Source organism: Pyrus communis, chromosome 9 (assembly GCF_041283825.1).
Source record: "Pyrus communis isolate YQ-2024b chromosome 9, ASM4128382v1, whole genome shotgun sequence".
Lineage (NCBI taxonomy): Eukaryota > Viridiplantae > Streptophyta > Magnoliopsida > Rosales > Rosaceae > Pyrus > Pyrus communis.
The window spans coordinates 24,560,730-24,578,729 of NC_142573.1; the positions used below are offsets into that span (position 1 = coordinate 24,560,730).

At 36.8% G+C, this 18,000-nt stretch overlaps 1 protein-coding gene across 1 annotated transcript; it reads right to left on the reverse strand.

The window, feature by feature from the left end:
• Window positions 1-749: 749 nt before the first annotated feature.
• On the reverse strand, window positions 750-5,702 carry LOC137740312 (caffeoylshikimate esterase). Its single transcript, XM_068480174.2, has 9 exons — window positions 5,384-5,702; window positions 5,079-5,290; window positions 4,432-4,461; window positions 4,099-4,225; window positions 3,861-4,007; window positions 2,788-2,918; window positions 2,534-2,671; window positions 2,233-2,331; window positions 750-1,258 (listed from the first exon to the last, which is right to left on the reverse strand). Exons 1-9 carry the CDS (start codon window positions 5,439-5,441, stop codon window positions 1,031-1,033), a joined length of 1,170 nt encoding a protein of 389 aa, XP_068336275.1. The 5' UTR covers window positions 5,442-5,702; the 3' UTR covers window positions 750-1,030.
• Between the last annotated feature and the right edge of the window lie 12,298 nt (window positions 5,703-18,000).

The following is an 18,000-nucleotide window of genomic DNA, read 5'->3' on the forward strand; positions in this document are numbered from 1 at the left end:
TAATACATTCCTAATTGAATATTGACTCCAATCAAGTAAGTAATCCTAATTTAATTCAATTAAGGATTATTACCCTATTATCTCCTATTAAATATCTTGAGAATATTTAGAGAATATTTCTCCATTAAACCCTATATGGCCGGCCCTAGCCCTATAAATACCCCACATTCTACCAAATTGAAGGGGCTTTTGCAACCCTAAAAAGCCTTAAACACTTTACTCTCTCAAAGAAACTAACTTAGGCATCGGAGATCCGTTGACCTAACACCCCCCCCCCCCCCCCCCCCCCCCCCCCCAAAAAAAAACCTCATGGGCTTGTGAGGCTTAAGTCTTTGATCAAAGGTATTGATTGTTTGCAGGTGCATTTTCGTCCGAACTGTAGACGACGGAAATTTACATCTACAATATTCCAAACTAATTATTCACTGCCACGTAAAAAAATCAAGCATATGGTAGCTCGTTATTGGTTTGGAATACAGCGGTGTCGTTGTGTAACACATTTCTGGGTAAGAAAGCCACATTCCCCACAGCCCACTTGGACTGCATTTGTTTGTACCTTTCTAAGAGGACAAAAGAAGAAAATGACAATTCATATATGTATTTTTTTTTCAAATGGATGGATAACATTCACTCTTCTAGCAAAGAACTGGTCCTCCATTCCTCAAGGCTACAATCCAATACAGGTTCTGATAAAATAAAATTCCAGTTTTAATCAAATAAATACTAATTAAATCAAACAGTAAATAAACTAACTATAATAACTTCTACAAGAAGTTAAAATTTTATTCACCAAGCATGAGGGAAAAAATTACAAAAGCTCCAGCCTCCCTTAGGAAAATGGAGAAATAGACACAATTTATTTGAATTGTGTGCCATAAATAATACAATAATCCAATGTTATTCAGCAAAAAATCAGTACATTCACAATAGACACTCATCCAGTGCTTCTTATTCTTCCCCTTCCCTACCCTTTTACTCAAATACACGTCAAGAACATGAATGCGGGTGCCCTCAAATGCACACGGAGAAGTTAGCTGCCTGTTAGTTTTTCGCTGTGCTCATTAAGCCATGAAATGATGTCGCTAAAAACTCGAATTATCATTTCATCTGGCTCACCCTCCAAAAGGGAATGATAGGCATCCATGTAAAGGATGAGCTTCTTGTCGGAACTGCTTGCCTTTTCGTGCAGGACCTTACTTACAGATGGATCAGTTACAATGTCAGCCTCTCCATGCAGGATTAATAATGGAAGAGAGACCTGTAATGAAATTTATTAGAAGTGACCTAATAAATTTAGAATTCTATATGCTACTGCTGCTAAATTATACTGAAATACACTGAACTTTTCGGGTAAACCGTAAAACATAATATCTAAAATTTGAAATAAAATTGTGTCTTTGTTGAAAAGACAGAGCCAACTAACACCGGTTGTCCAGTCCCCTGCACTGTCCCCAAAGAATAAGAAACTACCACGACCTGTTAGATTCTGTTTCAACATTTTACAAACTTTTCGGACAGTTTTGCGTTCAACTAACATATATTGAATCTAGTGGAAATTTCAGAAATGATGTGTAGGGTTTTGTTGACAGAAAGATACCTAACATAGGTTTACTGGCTGTGAAGGTCCTAATTAGTACATCTTGGTTCTAGAGTCAAAAAGGGGTCTGCAAGCAAGACTCAGGTTGGATCTGAGTGCAATACCACTGATCTTCATTGGTCTAAAAGAAATGAAGCCCAACCTGAACCTCAATAAGCAGAAGCTAAACCAAATAGCGTCATGTCAAACTGGATCAGAAAAATGGTTTCTAAGAAAACACATCATCAATGGTCCATGGAAATGTGGTGTATTTGTCCTGTGCTACTGCTACTTCATATCACAGATCATAATCTAAAAGAGCAGTAGGTTATATATGTAAATATTAAAGTCGTATTTATTTCCTTTTTGGATTTGTAATCCAGACAAACTGTAATGGGTTAAAGTTACTTCAGATGCAACCAAACATCTGTGGGTTAAACTTAATAAGAATTACCACCTAGTTATGTAGACACCGGAACTGTTAACCACCAGAAAGAACAAAGAAGAGATTACGGAATATGCAGCAATAGGCGTTACATATTAAGGGGAAAGGTTCACACTGAACATAGTGGATAGAACTTGATGCAATCAAAAAATGGTGGTTCAATTGGCTTAGAAATTAACTGTAATAAAAAAGGAGTCATGGATTGGCATACTTCTTCCAATTGGTGTTCTATCTCTTCAGTAGTTCGGAGCATTTCTAGAGCAGTTTCCAGCCGTGGTTTATCCTTGTAAGCAATAACATTATAGGCTGTCTGCATTCAGGAAAATGAACAAATTATCAGCCACAACTTCTGCAAGAAGATTAAAAAGAAATGACGCATCAAATCATGGCATGGATAACTAATTAGCACAACTTGAGAAAGCTAGTAAATTAGCATTACCACCCATCTTATGGACATAAGACCCTCCATGTTTTCACTACTTGAAACTATTCATCAAAGAAAAGATACTAACCATTTCTCTTTTCTTCAACTCTCTAAATGCTGCCTCAGCCAGATTCTTTTGTGGAACCAATTTTTGCTTTGGAAGGAACTTGGCCACACCAATCAGGATTTGTGTTAGTAGCCATGGTGGAACCATGTCATCTGCAATCTACAAAAAAAAAAAAAAAAAAACAAAAAACAAATTTACACCTTTAAGTGAACGAAGGTGAAAATTAAAGAAAAATCTTCTTCCTAATGCTAACTCAACAAAGTTATGGAATTTACCTTGCACATTGGTGCAACTAGTATTGCGCCATTCCATGCGCTAGGTTGTTTTAGGTGAGCTTTCAGTGCTACAGCTCCACCCAAGGACTGTCCAAAGAGAAAGGTCGGGAGTGTACGTAACTCAGGCTGCTCTGCGCTCCAAACCAAAGTTTGTAAATATTAACAATTGAAATGAAGATGGCGTTTTGTCTATTTTCTTGTTCAAGGAACAGACAGACCAGACATATCATTTAGTCTATCACTTGATTGTTCCATGGGGTGAAAAAAAAAAAAAGAAAAAAGATCTATCATCAGCCAAGCAAGGCTGGCCCTGAAATTTTGAGGGCCTTGTGAGAAATTTTAACTGAAACTCTCACTAAGAACCATGAAAAGAAGTTACAAATTATTTTTTTAGTTTTTCCTATAAAATAGTTTCAGCACATAAATTTTAAAAACATATGATCATGTGGTAGGTGGATATGCATTTCCTGCATCAAAGAGCACCTAGTTTTGAATTTTTTGGGTGTTTTTTTTTTTTTATTATTATTTTTTAACTTGTACCATAGCGCAAATGTTGCGCAGCGAGTACCACTTGTGCTAATTGCATATCCTGTTTTCTTGCTGTACAAAAATATATATATAGTATGTATACACTCGGGGGCCTTTAAAAATTAGGGCCCTGTGGGGTGTACCACTGCACTCCCTCAGGGCCGGCCCTGCAACCAAGAAGTTTAATTCTCTATTTCAGATGCAAAGTACAAAAGAATAAGTAGCTGAGAAGAGCTACATTACGTCATGAATAAAACTTTCCCTGAATTTGGTTTTTGACATCACTTTTCATCTGCTAATTTTTTAGGGTTGGAGGAGGTCATGAGTGAGCAAATTAATTTTTCATATTTAGAGCAGTTTCAATCCCTCTACCTAATATTTTCTAGTGCATTTCATACCAATGTATCCTAATCCCTTGGTACTTGGAAATCCGTCATCCAAACACCCCATTAGAGTTCATTTGACACTCAGATTTCCAGGTCCATACTTCTCACTGACTCACATTAGAAAGTTCTAACAGGAAGGTTAATATATATTTAGCATACCTTTGACTTTGGAGTAATGCTCAATGACATCATCTACAAGTCGGTCAAAGCTGGGAATATGGCAATGAAGGCCTTCGGAGAGACCAAAGCCAGGGTAATCCATTGCAAAAACTCCGTACCCATTTGATGCCAGCTTCCTTGCAATTCCTGTAGATATCATGAAATGATTAGGTTCCACAAAGGAGCATGTCAAACGCAGAAATTTGGTCAGCAAATACTCTCATCACAGGTTACATGCCTTCAAAGAAAAAAGTGCAAGTATCTCCGTAGCCATGACAGTAACACACTATTGCCTTGGGACGAGATGTCGCTGGAAGCCAACTCTTGCAGAAGATCTCCAGTCCCCTGGAGTTCACCTCATATGACTACACAAAAGAATTTGCTGTGATCATCTTCAAACGAAAAATAGACCGCAGAAACTTTGGAAATCTAAAACAGGGGCCCAATGCTTATGAATAACGTATCCTAGCATGTTACATGATCGCTTAACTTAATTATAGGTAAGCGGAGAAACTTGAAATGACATAAGTACGACAATGTAAGTTGATTACCATCGTAAAAGAGTTATTACCTCCTCCATTTTCAATCCATCAGTTGGTGTCTGCAAATTAACCAAAAAATAAAACAATAAACATTACTAAAATTAAAAAATGTCTGCAACCCCTTAACAATTACATAACATCCTGAACTCGAACTACCATTTAAGAAACACGACCGAAAAAATCAAAGCAAAATAGTATAAATAGCAAGTTTCAGTAGCGGTTCGTGCGGCCGTGTGTGGACTGCAAGACTGTACCGAAAACAAACTCAGGGACAATTTTTCTGAGCAGCAATAATAATGTCAATGTTAAAAAAAAAAAAAAAAAAATAATAATAATAATAATAATTTACTTTTAAAAATAGTGCATCCATTCCTCCCAACCACTTATTCTCATTGACCCATTTACAATTTTCCGTGTCAATCATCACCAACCCACTACAAAACCCAATTACACTCAAACAGATTACAACGTGCACGAAATTTTCGAGCTATATTCTAATCTAATCTAAATTACTTAGCGGGATTCAAACTTAGGTGCAGGCCGAACACACTCCACTAGCGAACTTGGCCACCTACAACTCAATCTAAATAAAACAATCCCACAAAAAATAATGAATAAAAAGTCCACTTTACCAATACCATAAGTAAACAGAGAGAAAAACAGCCAAACAAAATACCTTGAACAGAAAGTGGTCAATCCCAAGCTGAATTTCCTTGAAGGCCTCACGAGCGCGCCTTCTGGCGGGAGCTTCATCCATGTTTGCATCCAGAAGCTTCTGCAGTTTCTCGTCGACGCCTGGCAGCTGCCGCTTCTTGGGCGCCATTGCTGCTGCTTCTGTGCTCTTCTTCCTCTTTCTAAGTCGGAAACAAAACGAGACCGCCCTGAGCTCTGAAACGTTTCGAACGGAGTTTCTTTCTGGAGTCAGAAACGAGAACAACCAAATGATAAATCAACTGGACCGGGAAGTAAGGTCGATTGTACCGGGAAGAGAAAAAGGGTGGCGACTGTATCTGTATGGCTTGGCGAGTTTCAACGCCATCTGAGATTTTATTAAATTAATGATTAATTGTAGAAATAAATGGAATCGCCGAGTGGGAGGACGCCAAACCAAATGGGAATCTGACTTTTCGGAAATTAAAATAATTTAATTATGTTATCTACAGACTTGAAGCGATCTGGTTGGGAAGTCTTTAATATTGATTATTGAACAAATAAAAAGAAAAAAAAATGATGGAGGAAATAATTTGAGAGAGAATGAGATAATTCTATTTGAACTTTTATTTTTATTTTTTTGTAGTATGTTTTAATGTGAAGCATTAGTCATTTTTATATAGTGATGTGACTAATTTAATAAAGGGAATCAAGTGTTACAATCAATTGAGGAATGAATGAGCAATTTATTTGAGGAATCAATGGCTTAATGGTTCTAACATTTACCTTTTTTTTTTTTTTTTTTTTTTTTTAGTATATCGATATTTTTATACTATGGGGAGGGGAGTTCGGTTAAGCCACACAATGGATTATAACATTTACTTGAGAAATGAATAGTTATTTGAGGAATTAATAGCCTAGTGGTTACAACAGCTACATCAATTGGAGGACGGACATAAAATTTCTTGTAACACTCTTCTTTGGATGTTCATAAATTGCTCAGTTAGGTAATCACAGGGACTCCATGTCAATGTCTCGTCTTTGTCTCTCTCAAAAATAAAGGTATGCTATTTACATGGATGACCTAGAAAAATCGGTAATCGCCATGGGTAGAACGTCAAAACTCCTTAAGAGGACTTCCATGACTTCAGGCATGGCTCAAGTGACGGATGACCGTACCATAATTGGTGTCTCATTAAAAAGCTTTCTAAGCAAAAGTCAGTGGGATAAAAAACTTAAATGAGGCAAAAAAAGTACACGGGCCAAAACGTTGGCATCTTCGAGATGCCTTTCCCCTAACTAGCACATGACTGGATGCTTCCTTGAACATTGGCATCGTCAAGATGCCTTACGCTAGCTCTGAAAGGCTGCGTAACCCATTGTTGGAATATTTAAATTATTATTATTATTATTATTATTATTATTATTATTATAATATTTATTAATTGAATGGAAATTAGAAGCGGAGGCTTTTGGTAAATAGATGTGTCTATTCAAATGAAGAGTTGCAACTTTTGATTCTTCATGAATAGTCACATGCATTCCAAAGAGGTATCTCTAGTTCTATAAATAGGAAAGCCCCCTATAATCATAAATAAATTTTCATTGTTTTACAAAATCATACATAGAGTACACTAAATATTAGAGAGTCTCTTTAAGTCCATATGAGAGAGTTTTTCAACACAATCGTAATTCATGGAGCCTTGTGATTTGAAGTGCTATTATTAGAAGAATGTGGTCGTTGTATCTTGATAGACAAGCATTGATCAACCATGAGCACCGTAGTGGGGCGTAAACTTGTCTTAAGAACATAGTGTCTAACACTTGTCTCAAGAACATAGTGTCTAACACTTGTCTCAATCGAATTTTCAGGTTTTTCTAATCCATTATATCATGTTCATTTAACATTGGTTACTCATGTGCATTCATTAATTTTGATATATAATTGCATGAATTGTTTCTTAATTTTCTATGTGAATTAATACAGCAATTAGACCCTATTTATCCAGCAACCAATACCTCTAACGTGCTTCTAAAATGAGCTCTTAGGCAATAATTTGGTAAATAGGTCAACATTAAGGAGAGCTTTAGAAGTGTAGAATACAACTAGTTGAGCCCCCAACTTTTCTCATATGAGGACAAAGATCACTGCTACTTTGAATACAGCTAGATAGATGTACAAATTCTCCTATGCCTCTAGCTTGGATGGTAAAAGAGGTAACGTCAAGTATTTCTTCAAGTCCTAGAACGCCTTATCTTGGAAACTTGTCTTGCAAAGCATGTATCTTGGGGAAGTTTAATCCTCAACCCTCAACTACAAAGATTATTCACGACCCCTAAAGTTTCTTCAGAAGATTCAATGGGATATTTGTGGACCTATTGATGCGTGATTTATACGCACACAAATTAAACCCTCTTTTCGTCAAATTATAGTATATGTATAAGTAGGGATCGTTCTAGACCGGGGATTAGGAGGGATTGTTAATCACTTGGATTTGACTCAAAAACGTAAAAACACAATATAAAACACTAAACTAGACTCAAAGAATGTAAAACTAAACTTTAAAACACTAAGACAAACCAAAGACTCAAAATGCTTTTAAAAACACAAACTAAAATGATTTCTAACTAAATTGACATTAAAGTAAAGGGGGATTTAAGTTTATACGAAAATTGAAATAACGAAACAAGTTAAATAAACTAGACAGAATGTAAATATGAAATTGATGAAATGGAATGAATGGATGATAGAATAGCTAATGGGGTCATCTCCACATATGTTACACTTGCATAATAAAAAGATTTCCAGTTGATCTTTCGATAAATTATGAAACTCATCACCCCGGGTTAATTAGGTCCGCTTAAATTAACCGTCAAGTTTTCCTTAAGTTAATGAATTGGATGGGTTAGCGCAACGCAATTCACAACATTCTCCAAAAGTCCTTTACGTGAACAGCACAATAAAGATACAATCAAAGATCATTAAACATTATGAAAACTATAAGTGTTGACGAGGCATTCGTTACTATGATGAGCATGAAACTCGTGCCAAGAATTCATTTAACGCGATTGTTTATAAGCAACCTCCACTACTTGTGAATATAAGTTCATAACGATTAGGTGAAAATCACTTATATTCTAGCGTCATATTCATGCATGAAAATTAAGCGCGCATTCTTAATAAACATACATAAATAAGTTATCAATCAAACGGTTAAACAAATTGAATCAACAACTTATGAAATGCAATTAGAAGTAATCAAATCAAAATGCAAGCATAAACATATATTTCGAATCACCCCCTAGCTAAGGGGGGGGGGGTTTAGTTCCTCATACAAAACAAAGAGAATTAAAATTAAACATTGAAATCAAAGAAACACCTAAACATTCCAACAACTCAAACTTGAATTGTATGAACGTTTAGGCCCTCTTCTCTTCCTCTTTATTGTAGCATAAGGTCTAAGGATAGTTGGTTTGGGGGAATGGAAGTGTGGAATGGAGTGAGGAGTGATGGAAATGGAAAGATGGTTTTTGGATTCTAAGGGAGACTCACGGCTAAGAGAGAAAGGGATGTGTTTGTGGTGTGTTGTGTATGAAATGAGATGTCCATGAATGAATGAATGCAAGGGTATTTATAGGAGTAGTGGAGGGAACATATGGCTATGTCATTTGTAGGTGAAGTAGGTGGATGTTGTAGGTGAAGTACATGTGTTTAAATGGTTGAAATGTGCAGATGATTATGAGTGATAAGTGATAAGTGTATGATATGTTAAGTGATAAGTGAATGATTATGATAAGTGATAAATGAATGTATGATATGATAAGTGGTGAATGATAAGTGGTAGTGTTTAAGTATTTAAAATAGGGAACAAAGCCCTTCCTTGCATGGCAAGGAAGGGAGACACAAGGAAACACACGACAATGTCCTAAGGTTGCTAGGAATGTTGTTTTTGTGTTCTAAAATGCGTAGGAGTTTTCAATGATGCTCAAACATGAGGTCTTTTTAGGATTTAACTTTCCTACTTCAAGTCTTCAATTTCGTCCATCCTTTTGGCTCCAAGCATATGATATCCATTCCAATCTCTAATTTGCTCCAAAAGGCATCCTTTTGCATACTTTGCCCTTAGAACCTGAAAACACACAAAAGAAGCATAAAGAACTAAAATAACTAAAGAAACATAACGTAAATGTACGAGAACAAGCCATTTAAGTCGCATAAATATGCTCCTATCAAATACCCCCACACTTAGCTTTTGCTAGTCCTCGAGCAAAACAGAAAAACAAAACAAAAAGAACAAAACACAACCTACACCTTCCAACAATCGTATCAGGGACTTCCAATGCACATGACAAATTAAAAATCATTATTCTCACAGATTTGAGCCATCTTTACACTTAAGTACATTCTTACTCATAGTCACCACATACTAGTTCACAATTAAGCATTTAAAACCATGTTTTGAATGTAGTAACATGCCTTAGAGAATTCCCTCAATTTCTTACTAGATGTACTCTCGTTTTTCACACAGATTTTCTGACTACACACCCTACACTAGGTATATGTGAAAAGATTGATGTAATCATAAAAATGAACACTCACATATATGTATTTCAAAGGAAGCAATTTCTGGAGTTAATAAGCATGTTTAGATATGATCTCATGAATGGAATGCTACTACTTAGACGCGAGAACCAGTGATACCATATGCTCATACCAAGTTCAAACTCCACAAATTGAAATACACAACACTCAAGATAGAAGTCAAGGGTTGTAACGGGGCTTGGGGTATGTGGATAACAAAGAAGGGATATGGAAAACAAAGGTTTTTAAAGAAATAGTGAGCAAAGCATTTGAATCAACTTAGAATTCACTTTTGAATGAAAACTCAACTTTTGAACAAAAAGGGAGAATTTAGACAATTTACGCCCAGAATTGGTGTTTTGGAACCTTTCTTCAATCACTTATTCTTTCATTTTTTTTTAAGCTCTTTTTTCTTTCTTTCTTTCTTTTCTCTTTTTTTTTTCTTTTCTTTTTCTTTTCTTTTGAATCTCAAAACATAAACACTTAAACATTCTCTCCCCCACACTTATTTTCTTTCATAATGTAACTCAAAAGGAATTCAATTAAGTCATGCTCACTATCTTTTAAGAACAAGGGTGGGGATTTTCCTAAACTAGGCTAGGTGAGGAAAATGTGGGTAAACAAAGAATAAAGGCTAAACAAGGCTCAACGGGGTTAAAACTTACAACATATACGAAGTATGGGAAGTAAGGCTATTTGGCTATGGTGGTGGTCACTACACAACTTCTTCTTGAATATGTGTTATGCAAATCAATAACATGCTTTGAATGAAATGGGCATGAGTTCTAGCATTTAGTTCTATCATGATACAATTGCATTCTAAGTAACAACCAAGCAAGGAATAATGAGATCATGCAACAACTTTAGAAAATAAAGAATCACAGAAAATAACTCTCCAAAGAAAGTAATGGCTCGAGTCTCACAGGGATGTAGCGTTTGTTTGAGTTTCTTCCTTCAAGCATGTTACAAAAACGAATTTTTCTTTTATGATTGCATGTGAAGTCATACATTATAACCATAACCAAGCATATACCAAGAGTAAATCAAACTTTTCTCTATGTTTATAACTCTTTCTAACCGTCATGCAATTATAAACCAAATCCTTATCATTGTGTTGGAAGGTACCCTAAGATACAAACACACAAAAACGACTTTTAAAACAACTCTTTTTGGGTTTTTCAAAACAATTTTTCAAATTTTTATGGGATTTTCGAATTATAAAACAAAACACACTAAAACACTCTAAAACAACTTAAAAACACCTTAAAACAGCAAGGAACAACATTAGAAGTTATGGTGGATAAAACCCTACGAATTTGCATCAAAACACTTTAGTTACCCCCCCACACTTAAATCAAACATTGTCCTCAATGTTTTAAGCATAGATTCACACAAAACATAAGTAAACACACAAAAAGCAACTAAACATATTAAACATGGCATAATGTAATTAACAAAGAGAAGAGTTTAGGGACGCAAATCTGGTTATGGAGTGTAAATTCCCTCTTCTCCTTGGTGATTGCATTGAGGCTTTGATCTTTATGATTCCACAGGCTTACTCTTGAACTGGTTTCTGCCCATCGTTGATTTTCCTTTGTGCTAGTTCTTGAACTGGGCAGCAGGATGGTTCTTTTGGTTTCCCCCGAAGGTCTGAGCTTCCTCCTGTTATCTGTTTCTTTGTTCAATCTTTGCAGGAGTGGTCCCTTCTCTGGAAGTGTAACAACCGTTGAAGATGACTACTCGAGAGCAACGCTAGGTAAGCAATCAGGAATAGATTCCAGGCAGTTGGCTCCAGATCGGAAGACTGACTCCAAGTGCCGGCTGATTGCTTCTTTTACTTTGCCATGCAAGTAAGAACAAGGACAAAGAAAAAGACAGGGAAAGAGCATGATATGAGATACTTTTGCTTTTGACCTTGATGATATGAGATACCTTTGCTTTGAAGAAGCGGTGAATGAATCAGCACATGCTTCAATCCGCCGTTTCCTCCTGGGTCATATGTACTCCAGGCATCTGGTATCATCTTTGGGGAAGAAGAAAGAATTGAGTATTTTGAAAGGCTTTGCTGGGAGTGCGTCCTCAGAGGTGAGGGAGAGTTGGGCATTTTCTTCAGGTTTGCCCTGCCATAAAAGACGAAGGTCGACATATATAGAGATAATATCAAGTGGTGGTACTTTTTACCCTTGTCGACAAACGTTTTGATCCCGCAAATCCGGCTCTTTGAAATAGTGGCGCCTCTTCGATCTTTGAATATGCCTCTTCGATTTCTGAGCAGGCGCCCCTTCGATTTCTGAACGACGCCCCTTCGCTTTCTGAACGACACGTGGTAGTGCAGATGCGGCTCCTTTTGACAAAGCTGCACGCGTCTTCTGAAAAGCAGAGAAAGCGTCGCCGAACTTTGCGCTTGTCGGCTAAAGATGTGTAGATGCGATGATGGCCTCCACGTGTTTTCAGCTTTGTCAGAAATCTTTTGACAAAGTTGAACGCGTTTTCTGAAAAGCCGAGGGAGCGTCGCCTAAATTACGCCGGAAAATCCGGCTCTTTGAATCGGTGGACGCGTCGTCTTGGCTTTTTATAGAGCTATCAATCACCCCAACACACACACTCTGAAGATTTCCCATTCCTGAAACTCGACTCCAGCCCTTTGTGAAATTTTAACTCCATCCACCCCTTCTCTTTGAACACTTTTGAAAAAAATGGCAAACTCATCGAACCTTAGCTTAGATTTGAGTCTCAGCAGCGATCCGGTTGCGCCCCGTCAAGGTAATGTATGGTGCCCTTCTTTTTTATCTTCTAACGGTCCTCTTTCAGGTGAAGACTCTGTGATGCAGGACGCCACAACAGCTACAATAGTAGCTAAAAACCTCCTCACTCCAAAAGATAGTAGGCTGCTGTCAGGACGGTCCGATGAGTTGGCCGTTCAAGAGTCCCTCGCACTTAGTGTTCAGTGTGCGAGTTCTGTGTCCAACATGGGCCAACGCCTACTTGCTCGGTCCCGCCAAGTGGAATCGTTGATGGCAGAGGTGGAAAGACTTAAGCAAGAGATCCAGCAGCTTAAGTACGAGAATAGAAGTTTGCATGTGCTTGCAAATAACTATTCGTCGGGGATGAAGATGAAGCTTGATGAGCTGCAAGAATCTGAGGGTCGAATTCACAGTGACCGTCAAAGGCTTGCGTCTTATCTCCAGAGGCACCTTTTTCCTGGGTCATCCAGCGCTTGGCCAAGTATTGAGGCCTGGAATGCTCTAGCTCCGATGCCTCCCGCTCCGATGGCTTCCGCTCCGATGCCTCCCGCTTCTATGCCTCCCGCTTCTATGCCTTCCGCTTCTGCGCCTCGTAGTGGGGCTTCACGCAAACAACCTTTGTGAAGCTCCACCTTTCTCCATGTTTAGTATCTTTCTTTCTCTCTCTTTTTTTTATTTTTTTTATTTTTTTTATTAACATAAATAAAATCAAACGGCATGGAATTGGTCCTTGAATGGAAGGTGATACTTGAAGTGAACCGGCAATGGTTTGAATTCTAGTGTAGGTGCCTGATTCATAAAAAACAGCAAGTTAGTATAAAATGTAAAGGAATTTGAAAAAAACTTACTTGTTTTGTCCGACAAGAACTCAATGACAAACACCACTCCTTTGAAAGTTTCAGGGATATTGGACTTGGCCAGATTGCAAGTGATGGTTATGACTTGTCCAATGTCATCAAATTTAACTTCTTTGGATTTTGTGGTTTCAAGAACGTCCTCTTTGATGAATTCATGACATTCCCTACTTGTCACCTTTGAAAGGGCTTCCAAGATGTCTTTTTCACCTTCTTCTTCCTTGGAAGTCATGAATCTGCAAGGAATAGGGATACTTGTTGGAACGGGGTTAAAAATAATGAAATTTGGAACAACCATACCTGTATTAGATGGCATAGGAGCAATAGGTGCCTCCGGTAAAGGTGTTTCCACCCTTTCCGTGGGTTGGGTGTATTCCTCTTCCTTGTGATTTGATTTTGATGGTTGAGGGTCCGTTCCAACCTCCTTGTCACTTCTCAACATGATAGCATTGGTGTTTTCAAATTCTCCCTTCTGATTTGCAATGGTTGAATTAGGGAGTTCGCCTTGGTCTCGAAACTGTCCTACAAACTCCGCAATCTGCCCAATTTGCTTATCCAAGTGGTCCAACCTTTGTGGTGGCTGCATAGGCGTTGAATAGAACTCCTCATATGGCTGCCAATATCCTTCTTGTTGAGCCTCATTGTCTTGATTTTGTGAGCCCTGCACCAAACAAATTAATTCATTAAGCTTTTGATTATAATCTATTGACGAACTTGAGTTTGGTTGGGCATATTGAATATGAGGTTGTGGTGGCTGCCAATATCCTCCTTGTTGAGCATTTTGAGGTTCCCACCACATAGAGTTTGAATGATCACTCCAATCCGAATTGTAAGTATTGGAAAACACGTTATTCCTTGATTGAAGATTAGATATATCAACTCTTTGCATTTGGGACCTTTCCATGAGCTGTGACAAAAGAGAAGCGTTATCAAGTGCCATGTCGTTCTTAACAAACAAAACACAAATAAAAACTAAATCTAAAAGACAATACAGAAACAAACAATCCAAGGGATTAGCAAATTTTCTAATCCCCGGCAACGGCGCCAAAATTTGATGCGTAATTTATACGCACACAAATTAAACCCTCTTTTCGTCAAATTATAGTATATGTATAAGTAGGGATCGTTCTGGACCGGGGATTAGGAGGGATTGTTAATCACTTGGATTTGACTCAAAAACGTAAAAACACAATATAAAACACTAAACTAGACTCAAAGAATGTAAAACTAAACTTTAAAACACTAAGACAAACCAAAGACTCAAAATGCTTTTAAAAACACAAACTAAAATGATTTCTAACTAAATTGACATTAAAGTAAAGGGGGATTTAAGTTTATACGAAAATTGAAATAACGAAACAAGTTAAATAAACTAGACAGAATGTAAATATGAAATTGATGAAATGGAATGAATGGATGATAGAATAGCTAAGGGGGTCATCTCCACATATGTTACACTTGCATAATAAAAAGATTTCCAGTTGATCTTTCGATAAATTATGAAACTCATCACCCCGGGTTAATTAGGTCCGCTTAAATTAACCGTCAAGTTTTCCTTAAGTTAATGAATTGGATGGGTTAGCGCAACGCAATTCACAACATTCTCCAAAAGTCCTTTACGTGAACAACACAATAAAGATACAATCAAAGATCATTAAACATTATGAAAACTATAAGTGTTGACGAGGCATTCGTTAATATGATGAGCATGAAACTCGTGCCAAGAATTCATTTAACGCGATTGTTTATAAGCAACCTCCACTACTTGTGAATATAAGTTCATAACGATTAGGTGAAAATCACTTATATTCTAGCGTCATATTCATGCATGAAAATTAAGCGCGCATTCTTAATAAACATACATAAATAAGTTATCAATCAAACGGTTAAACAAATTGAATCAACAACTTATGAAATGCAATTAGAAGTAATCAAATCAAAATGCAAGCATAAACATATATTTCGAATCACCCCCTAGCTAAGGGGGGGGGGGTTTAGTTCCTCATACAAAACAAAGAGAATTAAAATTAAACATTGAAATCAAAGAAACACCTAAACATTCCAACAACTCAAACTTGAATTGTATGAACGTTTAGGCCCTCTTCTCTTCCTCTTTATTGTAGCATAAGGTCTAAGGATAGTTGGTTTGGGGGAATGGAAGTGTGGAATGGAGTGAGGAGTGATGGAAATGGAAAGATGGTTTTTGGATTCTAAGGGAGACTCACGGCTAAGAGAGAAAGGGATGTGTTTGTGGTGTGTTGTGTATGAAATGAGATGTCCATGAATGAATGAATGCAAGGGTATTTATAGGAGTAGTGGAGGGAACATATGGCTATGTCATTTGTAGGTGAAGTAGGTGGATGTTGTAGGTGAAGTACATGTGTTTAAATGGTTGAAATGTGCAGATGATTATGAGTGATAAGTGATAAGTGTATGATATGTTAAGTGATAAGTGAATGATTATGATAAGTGATAAATGAATGTATGATATGATAAGTGGTGAATGATAAGTGGTAGTGTTTAAGTATTTAAAATAGGGAACAAAGCCCTTCCTTGCATGGCAAGGAAGGGAGACACAAGGAAACACACGACAATGTCCTAAGGTTGCTAGGAATGTTGTTTTTGTGTTCTAAAATGCGTAGGAGTTTTCAATGATGCTCAAACATGAGGTCTTTTTAGGATTTAACTTTCCTACTTCAAGTCTTCAATTTCGTCCATCCTTTTGGCTCCAAGCATATGATATCCATTCCAATCTCTAATTTGCTCCAAAAGGCATCCTTTTGCATACTTTGCCCTTAGAACCTGAAAACACACAAAAGAAGCATAAAGAACTAAAATAACTAAAGAAACATAACGTAAATGTACGAGAACAAGCCATTTAAGTCGCATAAATATGCTCCTATCACCTATTCAACCAACATTCGGACCATTCAAATGCTTTATGGTGTTCATTGATGCATCAACATATTGGTCATGTCTATTTATTGTCTACGGGCAATTTTGCTTCTGTGAAACTCCTAGCTCAAATCATTAAGCTTATGGCTCAACACCATAATTATTCAATTAAGTCCATTCGATTGGATAATGTGGGAATGATTACATCACAATCTTTCGATGATTATTGCACTGTTGGGGTTGAAGTTGAACATCCTACCATGTTCATACCCAAAACAACATGGGATAAGTTTTTATAAAGCTCTTTCTAGTGATAGCTCGGACCTTGGTTATGCGAACCAACCTGTTTGGCTGCGGCTATGCAATATTGCATGTAACCATATTAGTCCACTTGAGGCCCACCACTACCTAATCTCATTCACCGCTACAGTTCGTTATTAGGTACGAGCTTGACGTTTTGCACTTGTGTGTGTTTGGTGTGCAGTCTATGTAGCAATGTAGCCACCACTGCATACCAAAATGGATCCGTGGAGAAAAATAGGAATTTGTGCCAGTTATGATTCGTCATCCACTATTAGCTACTTAGAGCCCTTGACAGGCGATCTCTTTACCACACGTTTTGCGGATTGTCACTTTGATGAAACAGTTTTTCTATCATTAGGTGGAGATAAGAATGCTAAACTTCTAGAAAAGCACCGCGAATTGTCATGGATTACCACCATTATGTCTCATTTAGATCTCTGCATTACCAGTCTGAAACTACCATGCGTAATCTAGGTCTATAGAGCATTGTTCAAAGCATGCTAGATGCTTTTTCCGATCTAGCAAAAGTGATAAGATCACATATATCTGTTGTGAACGTGCCTTCAAGGATCAGCGTACCAAACGAACATCGCCTCATAAACTTAAAATGTTGGTTATAATTTTATATAAGGTCAAAAATTATAGTTATTTTTTCAAATTTCCCGTCGGAAAGACATACCTATACCACATGTTGATAAAAGACATTTTACCTATGATGGAAGTATCTATAAAAATAAATAAAAATTAATCTACCTATCTTCTATGGAAATAGTTCAAAAATTGCATCATCCATAGATTTATAAATCCATACTAGTATATATGTTGATAAATATAGTACCTACAACATAGATTAGTAAACACCTTTAATCTATGATGGAGTTTGAAGAAAAAAATTGAGATATGAGTTCGGAGTAAGAAAAATGAGAAACAGTGTTTAATTCTTATATTTAATTCTAAATTTGTGTAAAACATAAACTTATAAATAAAGAATGACATTTATCACAATTTGATAAAACAAATTATAAAAAAATTGAGGTAAATAATCAATGAATAGTCCTAATATAAGCGTCCGTTGGCAAATACTTTTAAATTATTGAAAGCATTTTTTGAGAAAAAAATTTAATTCCAAAAGCACTTAAAGTGCATGTTTTTTTTTGCAAGAAGCACTAACTAAGTGCTTTTAGAAAGCACTTTAAATGTTTTTCCTTGATTAACTTGTATTTTTACTAAGGATTGACTTAAAAAATATTTTATCTAAAAGTGTTTTTAACCATTTAAAAGCACTTACCAAGTGGCCACTCAGTACTACGGTCTGGTGGTATTCCAATTCGCTTAGATATAAGAGGTCTTAGGTTCGAATCTCGTGGATAACGAATTCGATACCAAATTAGATTACCTATTGTGTTACTTAGCTGAACTTCTCTTTCTCCTAATATAAAAATATTGATGAACTGAAAAAAATGCACTTACCAAGTGGACCCAACCTAATAATAACACATGTCAAGTTTACTTGGAAAAAAATTTGTCTTTGCTCTGAGAAGGGAAACAAATCCACGCGGATTCGTAGCT